Source organism: Gymnoscopelus braueri, assembly GCF_963280865.1.
Source record: "Gymnoscopelus braueri genome assembly, chromosome: 5".
Lineage (NCBI taxonomy): Eukaryota > Metazoa > Chordata > Actinopteri > Myctophiformes > Myctophidae > Gymnoscopelus > Gymnoscopelus braueri.
The window spans coordinates 30,856,076-30,874,344 of record NC_137606.1 but is presented as its reverse complement, the minus strand read 5'-3'; the positions used below and the strand labels follow the sequence as shown (position 1 = coordinate 30,874,344).

At 41.3% G+C, this 18,269-nt stretch overlaps 1 protein-coding gene across 2 annotated transcripts in view; it reads right to left on the bottom strand.

Moving 5' to 3' along the window:
- Positions 1 to 18,269, bottom strand: part of b3glcta (beta 3-glucosyltransferase a) — a 73,838-nt gene that overhangs the window by 35,012 nt on the left and 20,557 nt on the right. For both annotated transcript variants that reach the window (XM_080429676.1, XM_080429677.1), the window contains exons 3-4: positions 9,222 to 9,261; positions 553 to 662 (exon numbers count right to left, since the gene is read on the bottom strand). In XM_080429676.1, coding sequence (XP_080285802.1) covers positions 553 to 662; positions 9,222 to 9,261 — 150 coding nt within the window. The remainder of the gene's footprint in view (positions 1 to 552; positions 663 to 9,221; positions 9,262 to 18,269) is intronic.

Below are 18,269 nucleotides of genomic sequence, written 5' to 3'. Positions count from 1 at the left end.
ATAATGATGTAATGCAATAATAAAATGGAAATAATGCAATCATGTATTTATGTTATTAAGAAACACATTTCTCATACCATAAGTATGCCTGTCCCCTCAAAAGTTGATTGTGCAATGACATGAAACAGAGCCACCTCTGGACATACTGTAGGTGAAAGTAATTGATAATCCATGCATGTAAACTTATGGTTGAAGTAATTATAATGATTGACATTTCTATTTGGCCAAAGGAGACCCAGACCTTCCCAACATTAGTTGACATGCCCCCAAGAAGTTTGGCAAAGCGGAGAAGACGCTATACCAATGTTCTTGTATGCAGCTTCACCACAGAACACCACATTGTGATTTGTGCAACTCTGTTCATAAACTGCACACACTACATTATTATGTATAGCTAAAGATTGTATATGGATGAGTATTTTTTTACATTCTCTTGTACAACAGGTATATTATGTGTGTGAGAGAGAGAGAGAGAGAGAGAGAGAGAGCGAGAGAGAGAGAGAGAGAGAGAGAGAGAGTGTGTGTCCGCACGCAAGTGTGTGTGTTACTTACCTTTGTAAGACTCTCTGCCTGCTTGAGCAATTCTGCTCTCCGCCTTTCTGCCTGTGTCGTATGGAAGGAGTTGCTTTGGCTCTGGATGACAAACACTATCTCCCGCAGGTCTGACAGAACACAAAGGACAGAGATCAGAGACCACACTCACACACAGTAGTGTGAAAAGGGATCATGGCAATCGATGACCTTCTCTGAACAAGACTAGATAAGAAGAACAGTGTGTATAAATGAAGTCACTGCTGTACAGATTATTCTTCTGATCTCTGTCACTGGTTTGGTGATAATTACTAGCACATAAAGAGCTTAATTGGTATTGGGACAGGTTGTGTAAATGTCGCAACCCAGACTGTGTTACTTAATTAAATGATTATAGTCGGGTACAGTGGCAATCGAACACCCTCAAAATGTTTACATAGCAAATAGCCCAGCTGTCCACTTTTGGCTCAGCAACAGTATTATTGCGCTGTAAATATTACTGAGTACCCTTACTACATATTGAGACTAAGGTTAACAGGAAGCCACTTGCTCGTGTGGTGAGGTAGCTCAACACTGTCAGTTTAAGTGTCCATTTCGCAGTGAAGCTGCCAAAGTGTTAGCAACATGTTTACATACAATTATTTAATCATCTTTATAGACCAATATTACAGGCCTTGCTAATGCAGTTCTTGGGAAATCCTGTAAAATACATGATAGCAATGTTGGCATACCCCAAAAATTTTTGTCCCTCTCTGCTAAATAGAATTACATCTCACAGCATCTTCAAAAGTTTTAAGTTGTCCACACTAAAATAAAGTCTACGGTAGATACAGTTACTGTAGCTGGGATGATTGTGACAGCAAAGATCTCTTTTTAGGCAAGACTTTGAAGCAGAAAGGTGGCAGGTCATACGTGTTTGAAGTAAGTTGAGGATTAAGTGGAACTGAAGCCAAAGTTTCCCTGCTATGATAAGTGACTAAAACACTCCCTCTAATGAGTTGTGCAAGCCGTCTTCATCTTGTATATACTCCCCCATTAATCTGGGCTCAAACAAACACAAGGGCATGGTGCCAACTGCCAAGCCATTCTCACATTCTCACAAGCTCCAGACATTTTAATTAGCCTGCTTAAGTATTTGCACAGAATGTAGTCATAAAGAATATACTGCTTGTCATAAATTATGATGACCAGAAGATGCTTTTTTTTTTGTTCTGTGGAAGCTTTTAAAATTCTGCTGACCAAGATTTTTTTTCTCAGTATTTCAAAAAAATATAAATAAGAACCGGCCCCTGCTGACAGGTCTATAATGTTCCCTTTGGAATAGTTGTGCTAAACCAATACTGTACAAGGAGACGAAAGGGGAGTGCTGACAATGACACGATGAGATGCATTGCCTGCTCTTCCATTACAGTACTTGAACTCATCTCCACCCCCGGTTGAATTATTAGCACTGAGGTCAGGGGTAAACACTGTATCGGTGTCATATCATTTTAATTTAGTGCTGGTATGTTTCTCTGCCTTGCTCCCCACATTACAAAGCTCCCACTGATCCTGATGCCTTGGTGAAAGGGGATTTACTCACTAAACCCCAACATACCCGTCTCCCAACAGATTAACCTCAACTGAAGACGCAGAGCTTTGAGAAGGACCAGAAGGTATGTCTCTCATACCCCTATATCACCTCTAAATGTCCTGCTGCTGAATCTGCTGAATGTGCTTGGGAGTGAACGGATACGTGAGTGTGCATTTTGTCTGACATAAAGCAGTGTGTTTTCAAGTCCCAGGTGAGGTTCAAGCCTCCTGATCCTGCAAAGTGCAGCAATAATAATAACAAGCACTTGTGACCAGCGGAAGAATCAGATAAGCAGTTTGCCAATCACTCATTGTGTAGAGATAATGCATACTCTCCGTCAAAGCAAAGGAGAGCGAGGGGTAAAAAAAGAAACTAATTAAGACTGAATTCACTGGCCTCGGATCCCATTAATGGGTTTCGATTAATCATCAGACGATGGAAAGAAGAGAGGAAACGGAGGAATCCTGTTACAGTCTGTGTTCTCTCATCTCCATCATTCCTGTGTCCTATCTCCTTTCCAGTCACAATCACTTTTGTACATTGCATCACCACTCAGTGCTGGCGCTCCCATTGAAAGTATGAAATCAATATATCTATTGAATTATAGAGCAAAGAATTGAAACAGCACCTCTGGTGCCAAAAATGCTGCAAAGCACCTTTCAATGACAAATGGAGATTAGCCCCATGACGTCTCTTGGCTGAGACGCCTGTAAGCAGAGTGAAAGAAATGAAAGGTGGCTGGGGAGAGATAATCCCAGAGGCCTGGTTCTGGTCAACCCGGCAGTGCATGATTTATTTTGCTGGCCTGTTGTCTGATCATGGAGCTACAAAGCATGAGCCTAGTGTTCGTTTATCTCCTCTCACACATTCAGTATTCAACCGGAGCCGCTCCATAGATAAAAAGACTGCATCAGCCTTGAAATATATTGGATAAAATGAGAGACTGGAGAATTTTTGGCGCTCTCCGTTCTGATGCTTTTCTCAGCGCATGGAGCCATTTAGCTAGGCGGCAGATGTTTGGGCTCCCATGTAAAAGTCCTGGGTTTGAATCGAGACGGTTACATGTCTCTAACCCTAGAGAGAAGGGGGAGAACCAATATGAAAGATTAGAGGAACATGGTTCCTGGTTCGATTCCCCAGACCAGCAGATTACATCTGGGTGGGTAAGTGAATGACAAACACTCCCCCCCCTCCGCTCAGAGACCAACACAGTAGACTGTGGTTGTACTGGGTAGATCCCACATTTTAATGTGTGTTTGTTGTGAAGCAGGGCGTTGCTGAAAAAGAGCATTTCTGCTCAGCAAATAAAATAAATGTTTTAAAGCAAGCAATACATTTGTGTACAATACAGTATGTGGAATGGATATTCCACATGGATGTGGTACAGTCTTTGTCAGTGAATGAGGTAGCCTGGCCCTGCAGTGCTGTCACCTAATTGACCCAAATCAATGATGACAGTTCCTTAAAGCAGGGTTGCAGACATTGCCGAGTGGCAGAGCGGCATAAAGGCCCACTGACCTATGGGCACACCTGCAGCTCCATCATCTCCATTAGTGTCGCCAGAGCAGGTGCGTGGATTCGCTATAATGGTCACAGAATTTTTCATTTCAGCCTGGGGAATTTATATCCCACTAGTTAGATAAACAGACATATATATAGTAACACAACCGGGGTGAAAATAATTGCAATAAAAAAGGGTATAACTCCCTGGGTGACAGAGGCAGCTTGAGTCTGGTGGAAAATTCAGATTTTAAACGGAACATGACACAGGTAACATCTTCAGATGCTAAAAAATCTGCAGCTCTAATAATAATATCTATACTATAATTCACGGAATCTGTGTGTCGTCTGGCTTAACTCGGACAGCGTCCGACCACTCAGTCCCAAACTTGGTGTGTGTGTGTGTGTGTGTGTCTCATATGACTCTGAGGTGTGCAGAGCCGAACAGCAATTCAGAACGGAAAACTTTGCTGAATATCTTATCTGATCTGAGAAAGAGGCAGAAATTATCAGTGTTCGGGAGATTGTATGCATCGGCTTCCCTGATTGGCCAACCCAAACCGTCGGCTTCATGGATTGGTGGAGCATCATGTCACGTTTGTGCCACTAAGCCAGTATAAGCCCCTGATTGGCTAACCCGACTAACTCGGCTTAACTGATTGGACGAGCTTTGCCTAACATTTGTGCCACATAGCAGTGTAAATTACTTGCATCGTTCCCGACATGTATGGCGAAAAGGCCTTTCTAGTAATAATACAAAAAAGAATAATAAACATTTGAGCCACCCACAAATTGTTGTGGGGAACAATGAAACTGTCATGACAGATCCCGAGCTTTTCATTTCCATGAAGAATCAGGAAGAAACGGGAGGGAGGCGCTCGGGTGGTGCAGTGGTAAAGTCCCTGCTTCCACGGAGGTTGTGGGTTCGAATCCACCGTGGTGCAACCGGCTTTGTTGGGCGTCTATGCGAACACAATTGTCCCGTGTTCGGGGGAGTGTCGGGCGGGGACAGTGATATTGGTCATTGCATATACTCCTACGGATTGGGGCGGCACCTGTCAGTGGGGAGTGTTGGGCGGGATGAGTAGGACGAAGACTCTACGTCCTCCTGGTGGGGGCTCCTCACTGGCAGGTGAGTCAGTAGGATGTAACAGCAGTGCCAACACAGTACCCCCCCCCAATTACTAAATTGGGGGGGGGTAAATGAAAAAAAGAGGGAAAAAAAGGAAGAGACGGGAACATGTAAATAGCACATTTCCATAGGCGACCTGCATCCTCGTCTCGCAGCTGATTGCGTTGGTCTAAAACCTGTGACGCTTCGATGACTCAATTTCAACTGGCTCCCGCAGACAAGCTGGCCTACAATCATCCTTTTCCATAAAAATCCACTCCATCTCTCCCTTCCCCGTCCAAACATTGTATCTCAGAGGTGGAGAGAATTGGGATGCAGTGTCCTGACAAAACTAACCATGACCGTCACACCAGACAGCGCCAGAATTCAATAACCAATGTGCAGAAATAAAGATGATATTCCATCTGAAAGCACAAGTTGAATGTAACCTGTTTAGGGCTTTGAAGATTTTTACGTAGTGAAATAGAAATAATTTATATTCTCTGTAGGCAATCTCCTTTCTGTGATACAGCGAGTGGAAATATTTCCTATCAGCTTCCTTCTCATAAGAATACACTGTAAAATCCCTAGTGTTAATTTAACTCGGAGAATATGAATTGGACCCGTAAGGGTCCACTAAGAGTTCAACGGACACTTAGGATTTTACAGCGTAGTTTTAATTACCCTCGTGAGTATCAATAGAAAGCATGGTATGTTTAACTTGCAGCTTATTGCTGGAAAGGTCAGCATCATAAATTTATCTCAGTAAGAACTAGCAGAGGAACAGGACGGATAGGGGGAGCGAAGCGAGGAGGTAAATCAAGAGAAGAGAGGCAGAGAGATGTACTCAGAATGGAGAACGAGAATACAAGAAAGAGAGACTCAGGGGCGAGGGCACAAGAGAGCCAAAGGAAGACAGAGAATGGGGGGAGGGGGGGGGGGACTGGGGGAGGTGGAGAAGGCCATCAGAGAGATGGCTCTCTCTTGTAAAAAATTACCTCATCACAATTCTATCCAAGTAAGCACACCCCACACACACACACACACACACACACAACTGCACATTCACACACTAGATTCACTACCTGAAGTTCAGAAAGAAGTTTAATGACACTCATTATGGAGGCTGGAGTTCATGACTCTGTGGACAACTCTGGTAAAGACTAATGAGAGTTGAAGGCAGCCTTAAACCCCTGCTTTGCATCAATAATTCACTGGCCCAGAGGTAATCAAGTTTTAACAGATTCCAAATGCTTACTCCCATTGCTTGACTACAAATGCATGCCTCTGCAAGGCATGTGGACTCATTAGCATGATCCTTAGCGCTCACTGGATACTAGCACCAAAACAATGCTGTACTGTCTTGCGTTCCAACTTGACAAATCTGCAATGACCAATTAAATGGAACTATATAATAATATTTTGTCACTCTTTATTTTGAAAAAAAATGTGTTGAGCGATACCAGTGTTTCCAGTGCGTAGTGATACACTGGCATTCGTCTACAAACATAATAATTCTAAGTCAGCATCAGTTGGTGAGGAGAAAGAGCATCTGTAATATGAGATTGAGAACATTGGTGCATTCTGTTGTAGACGGTTACATGCTTGTTGTGTTGTCACAAATGTCTTTGTTTGCTGACCCCATTTGCCAAGATTTCCTAATACAAGACTCACTGCCTGAGCTTGTTGCATAAAATAAAATAAAGAAATATATAAAGAAATAATAATACCTAGCCCTTTAAAGCAATAGGACACTTTGGTAGAGGTTTGGGTTGTGTAGTAGTTACAATACAACAATAGCATCTCATTGACTTCCATTGTACGATGAAACAGCTCTCAATGTCACTCTTTTAGCAAATAAAGAAACGCAAACAAAGCTGATTCTGACAATATATAACAATTAATTTTCTACTGTACAACAAAGTGATACACCAATTGGACTAGTTACATCATGTCAAGGTACACAACCCAAACCTCTATCAAAGTGTTCTATTGCTTTAATGCCAGTAATAAAGCCAGTGTACTTTAATGCCTTTCATTTTGTTGGAGAAGGTGACGATATCTCATTCTGCAATCATGCTCTTCAGTGGCAATTTACATTACTGATTTTGTCGCCTGGGTGAATAGCCAGCTTGATCCTAATCAAGGCTGCCTCATCGAAATGCTTATCTTTGAAAAGCAGGGATTGGCAAGCAGCCTTGCTTGCCAAGATTTGGGGTTCTTCCCGTTTTCTTTTTTACAGTATGTAACTAATAAGAAGATCATCTACAGTAGTGTTTTTCGTATATTCAAATGTGTAAACAATCTTGCTAAAAGGTTTTAGCCCTGGAATTAAGTATTAACCTCCATTTCCATAAACAATTTTGAATAACCTCTTATCTACATTTAGTGCCATCATTATTGTCTCCGCCAGGCCGAAAGGCATGGCGAGAGAGTATGTTTTGCCCCCTGTCCGTCCGTCCGTGTGTGTGTCCGTGTGTGTGTGTGTCCGTCTGTGAACAGCTAATCTCCGGCACCGTTGGCCCGCTCGCTCCGAAACTGTGCACACACACTCCCTGGATGCCAATTCAGAACCTCTGAAATTTCACATAGCCCTGCTATAGCGCCACCAGGAGGCCGATTTGTGCAAAACCCATTTACTCCTACAGATTTTATCCAAACGTCATGCAAATCGGTACACAGTATCTCTATAGTCATGTGATCAACACGGATCTGTCCCATTTTCCATATTCCATCCTCATTGGCTAAGGTTGGCTTCCAAAGTTTGCAGGATTGGTCCGTTTTGAACAAAATGCCTCAAATCATGAACGCAGCTTGCGATTTCCGTGAAATTTCACACGCACATTCCCACTAGGCCGAGGAAGAAATGGCACCTTTTGCACATTGGCCTGTTATAGCGCCACCAGCAGGTCTAATTTAGCAAAACACATTTTTGGAACAAAAGCCTCAAATCATGAATGCAGTGTCTGATTGCCGTGAAAGGCCTAAGAAGAAATGACACCCTTTTCACATTGGCCTATTATAGCGCCACCAGGAGGCCACAATAACGTACCTGACCTGGCGGAGACCTGTGCTCCGAGGAGCACTTTTTCTAGTTTATTTATCAATTGTGTTAGTGATATCATATCAAGAGTCTTTCAAATATAATTAGATCTCAGAACAGATATGGTCTATGGGGAAAGATCTATTTCCACAAATCTAAATGGAATTGCATCCAGAAGAGCCCTGATGTGTCTGCTCTGCTCCTACAGTATGAAGCTCCAACAAAGGCTTAAAAATATAATTTATTTCCTGGGAAACTATTATTTAAACTAAGCACGTATTCTGTTAAATGCTTTGCAAGGCCCTTGGGAGAGGTTTACACCAATTATGGGACACAGAGCCCTGGGAATTCTTTCAGAGCACATTTCAACATTTTTGATCTGGTTTTAAAGATGTCCACATCAACATGAATATGAATAGTGGGTGTTTAGCTTTATTGTCATTCAAAAGAACTGCTACTGAAGGGTGACTTAATACTAATTAATGGATTTAATAAATATCAACATGAATTCAGAGAAGAATCATACTTTTTTCAAATATACTGTCATAATTGTTTTTTCCCCCCGATATGGAGATTGTTATAATAATAATAATTATTGCTATTGTTAATAATAATAATTATTATAATTATTATTTAGGATGACAACTTTTACAAAAAGGGTCTTCTGTGGTATTCCTCAGTGCAACTCTAATCCTCTCTGAAGAAAACAATCTCAGTAAGCTTAATTTATGCCCATCATATGATTACATAAGTATATATTGGGCATAACAGAATTAAAATTCTGCAACCATTGTTTGAGCCATATACGTTTAACATATTTTCTAAATATATATATATATACACAGTAAATGAACATGCTGGTTTGGCGTGTTTGATGTTCACAAACTTGGTCATAACAAAGGAAAGTCCTGCATTGATGTAGAGCTTTTATTTATTCACCTTTAGAATTTCTCCCCACAAGCAACATGCTGTGAATAAGCAACTGTAGCCTTTTCACCAAGAAAAATAATAATTAATATGGCATAACTATTGTAGTGTAGCCCCATTTACTCAGATTGTTTCCTGTCTTTGTTGAGGTGCCAAATGAGAGCATTAAGCTTTTATATGCCTTTGTGACCCAATTCAATGAACAGTGTATTGCTTCAAACTCCTCTGCAGGCTCCTGAAAATCATTGTTATTGGGAAAAGTGCAACTGTGTCATTTCAAAAGTTTTGGTTTTGATTTAGATTTTTTGGTCGACTGATGGTAAGGTAATTCCTATTCGTGTGGGATATCCTGCTGGATTAGACTAATTTGCTCAGGTGCATGTGAATATTAGACATAGTACTGTAACAGATACCCACTTAAATTAATGCAATTAAAATAAACCATGTCTAAGGGCTGAGCTTAATGTCAATTAATCATAAGCAATGTGTTAAAACCTTACTCTTACATGAAAAAAATTATACAAAAATAGACTTACCCAGTTGACTGTCATAGATGGCATGCATATCGTCTTGATTCTGAAAAGCCAGACAGAATAATTTTGTATCAATTAAAGTAACAAAAAAAAATCATGTTCACAGAATGGCCTACATATGTTACATACATCCACCTCTTGGTATCAATGGCTGGCTTTGAAATGGATTTGCATGAAACATCATAAAATAGAAAATCTAGGCCCATTTCATTTTTCAAGTCACTCATTTAGTGGAACTAAAATCCCACAGGGTTATTTTGAAAAAAAGAATGGTTAATACTCCATGTCATTAGTCGGTCCTAATTGTGTGGGTTTTTGTGCCTGCAGCTTTTAAGCTCCGAGCACTCGGCTCAATTAAGGCATTGAGCACAGTTCCACCTCCACAGCTGTCACTGTCAGTGCAGGCAGCAGACCATAGAGGGATGAGTAACTCAATCACAACCCAAGCAACTTTGAAGCATTGTCTTTTTCACCTCCATCTTACAGAGGAAGTCTCTCAGTCTTTGGGGAGAGGGGAAAGCATGCCAGTTCCTACGGTTTCCAGAGCTCTATTGCAGGAGCTGCAGAGTATTAATAGATAATGACAAACTGAAACATGTTTTGATTTATGACTTTCTCTAGACTAACAACCATTCCACACCAAAGCTTCAGAGAGCTTAGAGAGAAGTTAACCAAGCCATAAATTCAAACTGAGTCAGGTGTGGGATGTGAGTATTGCCAACAGTGGTTGCAGCATCACAGTACTTTGGTGGTGGTCATCTAATAATAGTATACTGTCTATATATCTATATAAGGTCAGCCGATATAAAAAGTCATATCAATTCAGCTAATTTCTTGCCACTGAATTTCTAGCGCTCTTTACACATTTATTTTATGTCCATGTTGCTACACAACTTTTCTTTGCTCTGCAATTCATTAAATCCTCAATAGTTAAATCTGTGTCCGCTGGAGGCATTTGAATAAAAGTACTGCGTGTAGGGAAATTCACATCTGTATGAGTAGAAAGGCTTTCTATGTAGTCAGTTTGTAGATGGCAAGAGTTAGAAGCAAATGTATGCATAAGCTGACAACAAAGACATCCCATCAGACTCATTTAGGGCCCCATTCTCAGGCCAAAAATTCCCCGTTAAATCGGGATAATGGACCTGCGCCGCCCCAATAGGTTATTCTAGCACCTGCTCTACCCGTCACCATTATGCCGACGCCGTTATTTGCGCGTGGAGGTGTGCCCGTGGGCGTGTTGTTGCTATATCCCCCACATTGCAATTCCACAGACACACATGGGTACGGCTTGGGGACGGGGGATAGTGGATTCTAGAAGCACCCGCTGGTTTATAAAATCACCCGTCAAGTGCACACAGACACTACAATGGCTTTGTGCGTTGGACCATGAGCCGTGTTGCCAGCCTTGGAGAGAAATAAGCAACCGCAGTCCGCAGGTCTATGAAAACAAAAAGAAGCAACTCTAAGGCCACATGAGCACTTCAAACTACTAACTAGAGCTTTCATATCCCCTAAATATTTCAGCCCGGCTCGACTAATAATTGACAAATTAGACCCAGCCCAGCCCGTCAGTCATTTTTCTAAAGAAGCCTTATTTCTCATTAAATCTTGGTAATTCGTTAAGAACAGGAGTCATTCTACCCTAACAGTCTATATTTTATTTAAAAAACAGCTTGGAGCAAATAGGGCTATATAAATATATACACTGCCCCATAACCATTTTAAAAATGATTATGGTTATTCTATAGAATAACCGTAATCATTTTTGCAATGGAGAAATCACATCAAATGTTACCTTCTGGCCGCTGCCTGTGCTTTCATTTGAAGAAATAATCCAACATTTATTTTGAGGTGAAAAAGACATGAAGAAAGTTCTGAAGATCCATTATTTATGTCATGTTATGGTTTAAACTTTAAAGGGAGCTCTCTACTGCTGCGTCATGACAAGACAGTGATTGATTTGACCTAGGCTACTTTAGCGTTGCGCTGCCCTGTTGATTAATTATTTGGCATCAGCTGTGTAGGAATATATAACTATTTTAAATGGCTTTCATATACTCTTGGGGATCTGACTAATATGACAAGTTGCTTATTGTGAACACAATAGCCTACGCTACAAATTAATTAATATGTGAATTTATTTGGATGTAAAAAAAACTTAGACCCGGCTCAGCCGGTGCCGACGGGCCGGGTCGGGTCCCGTTGGGTTTGGGCTAAAATCTTAAGCACTTACATTTTTTATAAGATGATCGGATCATAGTGTGATTTTCATTTTGGCTGCTGTCTCATTAAACCCATGCTGCGGGTCACGGGTGAATATTATATTATAGCCTATATTATATATATTAGCCTATATTATTATTATATTCCCCGCGTAAACGCTACGTTCATGACCCCCCAAAATAACCATATTTGAACTGGGGACCCCCCCATTTTGTTTGACTCGGTTCCATAGATAAATATTGTGAAAATAGCAGATCTACAAGCTCGCCAGGCGTTGGGTGCTCCATTGTGGTCTCGACCCACAGGTTGAGAACCACTGCATTAAAAGCTCCAAGCAAGTTACATGTCTAGTATGTTGTTGACCACGTAATGTAATGTTTTTGGTTTAGTGATAGGCTACTCCGTGGCGCGCGCGCGCCTCATTGTATGCTGTCCAAAATAACAGATCTGTAGGCTGTCGACACGACATGACGCAGCGCCGTTGATAGCTTGTATGTCTGTTATTTTGGGTAGGCGACGCACATACGCATCGCAGCAATGTGTCTGGGTTTGAGAGGCTTTGATTGATGTAAACTTAAAGTTTAGCTCTGTTCGGGATTACTGAACAAAGGTGGATGATGAAAGATAACGGGGACAATATGGATGTAAGTTAACTTTAACTGCGTCACTTCAGAGGAAACTATGGAGCAACTTCAGAGATGTTTACACACCCCTGGAATCCATTAGAACGGTGGAAATAGAACGATAACAGCCAACGTGAGTACATAGGCTATAGACCTTTCCTAAAACTGTCCAATTTATTATACCCATGTGCTACTGTTTGTCTGTGTACCACGTAGGAGCGTTGTCGCAACATGATGTAATTAATTATTTGGGAGCAGCCAGTGTGTACCAATAGTATACATATTTTAAATGGCTTTCATATACTATTCCGGATCTGACTAATATGACAAGCTTATTGTGAACACAATAGGCTACAAATTAATATAAAAATGTATTTGGATAAAAAAAAAAAAAAGAAGGAAAACAAGCCCAATGTGGCTTATAATAATCAGACCAGGCAACAGTGCAGACAGGTAGATAGGCTAGAGCATATATTGGATCGGGATGACGGCTAGCGCAGTCTTCTCTTAAAGGCAATGGCTTCTGGCACGGTGATTGGTTTTATCATTGTAACGCCCAAACCACACCTATGCATAATGTAACGGGTAGCTCAGGTGTTTGGCGGGTGAGGGGGGTGCCATAGAATACCGAATTTTGCGGGGAAACGCCTCTTGCCTAGTCCGAAATCCCTAATTAGTGGTTTGTTCAAATGTCCCTGGGAATAGGGCCCTTAGTCTATAATGACAATCGTGGGTAGTATAGTGGTTACCAAAGAAAAAGATGAATACTGCCGAACACTCTAGATCAAAAGTTTATTATCCCTGCCAGGGAATAATAAATGGCAAAATGGCCAAAGGCGAGGATTATGTTATCGGTCCGGTGAGTCTGTCTGTCTGAACAGCTAATCTCGGACTTCTGGACCAATCGGCGTGAAACTTTGCAAGCACACTCCCAGTAGGCCAAGGAAGAACCTCCACCCCAACTTTTACAAATTGGCTTGTTATAGCGCAACCATGAGGCCAATTTTTGCAAAACACATTTGTTTGCTATACTCACCCAAATTGGTACATCTCATCTCTGTAGTCACATGATTAGGTTGAATGGGTCAAATTATTTAAATTCCATTCCAATTGGCTACAACTGACTTTAAAAGTCTGCAGGAGTCATGAATGAATGCAGTGTCCAACTGGCCACCACAAATGTTTCAAATCGCCCTCATGGTGGCGCTATAACCGGTCGCAACACAGCCCTGGGTAGGCAACCCGGCCTGGCGGGGAAATGTCAAGCTGCCTTTGCAAGGGTCAACATGGTCACTGAGTAGTATTAAACCCACTGTAATTGGACAGAGCATGAGAGAGCATAGATTTCAGTAAATTCTTTTTCATAATCAATTATTTTGAAACCATTTCCATCATGGAAAAAAAAGATTGCACCAAAAGGCAAATTACATGTCAGCTGTTTGGAGGAATAGGGTACCCGGTATATCATATAAATAGCCTGACACATTTTAAAGCAATGTGTTAATTTAACAGAATATTCAGTGATAACAGGATGAAAATGACTACCAAACTACAGTATACTGAGGTGATCGGTAGATATTTTAGTTGACCATTTATCTACAGATAAAGACAGCAACTGTGACAGGAAGAAATGCAGGAACAGGTCTTCAGGAGATGACAGCAGTCCTTCACACTGTCTCTCCCCGCAAAACTGGACTCTCGGGCAGAGGAGAAATAGATGACTACATTGCACTGTCAAAATGTGCTGTCAAACAGAATGAATCAAGGTGGTTGGCTACTGTGATGTATTGACTGGGTTTGAAGCTGTAGCCAATTAAATGGAATTTCAGGGCTTTCATAGCTAGTCACTATATGGCCATCTGCAATGCTTGCTTTGGGCCTAACGTAAAGCCACACAATGCTAGCACAGAATTCACACGTATGCATGGATTCATGTTGGCACATGCACACACACAATTTCAATTCACATTCCTTACACATCATAAAATCCCCACAGCTGCGTGACAAGACGGTAGTCTATAAATCTTTTCTCTGTAAATGATTTTATGGTCAGTGGCAGAGAGTACTCAGATCAAGTTGGGCATCATTTTCACCATTAGTGAGAGATGAATTGTTCCCGTCTCTTTTTGCCCTACATACACCTCTGTACCCACGTAGTGCTACTTCTATGCAGGGCTCTCCCTAATCCCATTTGACAGCAAGCTGTCAGCCATTTGCAGTGAGGTCTAGAAACCCATTGGTGTTAAAAAATAAATTACACTGAGTGTAGCCCCTATTCTGTCCATTTTGAGCTTTAGTCTCACTCTCCTAGTTGAATGATTTAGAACTGAGCAGGAAAGAGATACTGCACTAATGATATAGCCTACACGGACAGAGAGACAGTACATCTTAATAAGTTTGACAGCTCTCTCGTGGAACATCGCAACAGGGTGTGCACCATGGCGAGTTCTTTAAACGCGTGTACAGTACACTCATCAGTAACAATGCTGAGTCTATATAACAATTGGTATGCAAGTGAGGACACCTGTGGAGACAACACTTAGACCCCTGCCTATGACTTGTCAGTTTTAAATCTGGCTTGCTGCCCTCTGTCTGCTACATCTTTCACTCCATGAAGGCCCTGATGGTCTATTGATATCAGTGACCCATCATGTCACGGTACCTTTCCTTTCAGTAAGGGCAGTAATTATTCAAAGTTGTCAGACTCCCTGAATTATCATTAGTAGTAGTAGTAGTAGTAGTAGTAGTAGTAGTAGTAGTAGTAGTAGTAGTAGTAGTAGTAGTAGTAGTAGTAGTAGTAGTAGTAGTATAAATCATTATATTATTATTGCTATTGTTATTATTATTATTTTATTAATATTAATAATTGTATTATTTGGGGGGGGGGGGGGGGGTGCGTAGACAATATGTGACATGCTGTACAGTAAGTAGACTACACTCAAATAAGATTAGATACAAAGAAAATGTACTTTATTTTATTTATTTATTTTCTCCCCTATAGACAGATCTGATTTGTGCTTCCAAAGAACATTTGTCAGCTTTAGATTCAGAATTCTTTGGCCTCTCTGGTAAAACATCTCACAACGCATTGTGAGAAAAGAGACAATACAGATGTGCAGTGAGCTGTCTATAGGGGCACTGTCTACTATACCCCGAGCACAGACGAAGACACATTCCAATCAATGTTTCATTGAAATGGTAATCCATTATCGAATCTTGAATCAAACACATACTGTATATACAATACAAATTATGTTTTCTCCATGCTACTGTTATTATACTACTCTTTGGAAGTAAAATAACAATAACTTCATACTTGCAGAATCAATGACAACTTTATTGATGGATGGTTTTAGATGGCATTCATATTGGATGAACATTGTAAGAGCTACTGTACCGTGTAGCCTATATATTGCACCCATTTCATGATGTCAAACTTAGAGTTTATTTAAGTCATTTTTTGTTTGTAATAAAACATTCTCAAAGAGCAATGACTTTGAAAGTCTGCAGCCCATGCCTTTAAGATCACCCTCCTGTCGGTTGCATTTCTATACTGTACATCTCTGACTGCAATTACTGTAGTTCACTCGATTTAAATGCGTATGGTGAATATGTTTGTATGTATGTTTAGGTATTTGACATGGACATCACAATGGACGAACCAGATGCATTGTTGTGTATATACTGTAGCAGGAGTGCTAATTGTCAACACCTGTCTACTGCATTATACCTTAAGGCAAATAGAGAACTCCAAGCCACCATTTAACACCTCTACCAGTTAACCCACACTTCCCTGGCCTGAAGTAATTTGGAGCCAAGCATATTCATACAATAAAAAACTTTAACATGCACTGTGGGGGTTAGGCCTAAACCAGATTAAAATAATTATTTTGGGTTCAGAAACCTTTTGCTGGTTTGAGGTATAATAACAAATTCCTATTCATATAAGTGGAAAAACATCTTGCATTATTAGTCTTCACTTAGAGTATCTCCTTAGTATTGCCCTGGCCATAGCCTGCTCCTTTATGATTTCTCGCAGGGCCCATTGTAGATGCTATTACAGCCAGAGGTCAGCCTGAGGTGAGTCAGCTAGCAAGTTCTTCCCCAGCGGTTATTTCATTGTCCTAAATTGGTGTCCTTCCATCGAAGGCTTTCAGCATCAATGAGACAGTTAAAAGGTAAATGAACTGCATTTATAGCCTTCTGCTTTGTCTAGTCTTTTAGAGAAGACCACTCAAATGCGCTTTCTGTTTTATTGTCTCCGGCAGGCCGAAAGGCATGGCGAGAGAGCATGTTTTGCCCCCTGTCCGTGTGTCCGTGTGTCGGTGTGTGTGTGTGTCCTTCTGTCTGTGAGCAGCTAATCTCCGGCACCGTTGGCCGGTCACTGCAAAACTGTGCAGACACACTCCCTGGATGCCAATTCAGAACCTTTTTTTTCAGATTGGCCTGTTATAGCGCCACCAGGAGTCCGATTTGTGCAAAACACTTTTTTTTATATTACTCCTACAGTCCAAATGTAACGCTCAGGATTCTAACCCAGGTCTCCCACGTGGAAAGCTAACATCTTAACCGCTAAGCCAAAGGGTTATCTCTATTGCTCGGGGGAGATATTATACTTTCAGGCCATCAGGCTGAGGTAGTGAACCACTCTGTTACACTCACCCCCATTTTGACTTCCTCCCGCGGGGAAACCCGAGTCCGGGTCACGGCACCATTGTAACGCTCGGCATTCGAACCCGGGTCTCCCACGTAGAAAGCCAACATCTTACCCGCTAAGCCAAAGGGATATCCCTATTGCTCGGGGGAGATATTAGACTTTCAGGCCATCAGGCTGAGGTAGTGAACCACTCTGTTACACTAACATCACACAAATCAGTACACAGTATCTCTATAGTCATGTGATCAACACAGATCTGTCCGATTTCCATATTCCATCCTGATTGCCTATGACTGGCTTCCAAAGTTTGAAGGATTGGTTCGTTTTGAACAAGCATATAATTTAAGTGAATTTTGCACGCATATTCCCACTAGGCCGAGGAAGAAATGCCACCCTTTTCACATTGGCCTGTTATAGCGCCGCCAGCAGGTCTAATTTAGCAAAACACATTTTTGGAACAAAATCCCTCAAATCATGAATGCAGTGTCCGATTGCGTGAAAGGCCTAAGAAGAAATGGCACCCTATTCACATTGGCCTATTATAGCGCCACCAGGAGGCCACAATAACCTACCTGACCTGGCGGAGACCTGTGCTCCGAGGAGCGCTTTTTCTAGTTATTGTATGGGTCCGTTTTATTGTTCTCTGGCTACCTATTTTCATATGCAGAAGCGCTGTCGTGGATTGGTTTATTGCTTCCAATCAGAGGCAAGATGCATCTACTTAAGAGCTGTCAACACCTGTCGCCCCGGCAGTGTTTGTCTGGCTGCCCATACTCTCGTCATGTTCTGTTATTCACTACTATAGCGTTCACTCTTGTGTGAGTTGGAAGGTTAGGTTTATGTTCCATGATATAATTTGTTTGAAACATTTTTGTATACAGCAGATTATAAATTGTATGTCACTCAGATATGAACACCATTTGGAGATTAGCGTAGTGTAGTTAGGCAAGGAGGTTTTTGCTGCAGTTTTATTTTGTGTTGGTTAGGTACGGTAGTAGATGTAAAATCAAGAATAGGCTTAGGTTGGTTTATTTTATTTATTTGAGTTGGCTCCGTATACTATTTTGTTTAGTATTTGTAAAAGTGGATTCCTCAATCAAATTGAATTTTCCCCTGCCATGGTCTTTTAAAATAGCCAGTGACAGCGTTTTTTTCAAGTAGTCACAAAATATTTTCCAATTATATTTTCTCAATACACACACACACAGGAGTCTTGTCCATTCGGGGGGGGGGGGGGGGATCAGATCGCGGTAATCCGTTCCATTATTGCAGCCAGTTGAAAATAGCATGTTTCACCAAAAATACATAGTAAAAACAAAAAGTACACAGGAGCCGAGATACAGGATTTTAAAGTAATAAGTTAACCAGGAAGTGAATGGAGCAGTAAATCTTTGGATCACGTTATCTTGGGTTCTTAAAAAAAACATTTTTAAAAGACGGACATGTCTGTCTTTGGCAGGCAATGTGTTAAAAAAAAATATGTTGCCTCCCTCCTTCCCCTATAGCGCTGTAACAGCCTGCTTCACATTCACCACCCACACCCCA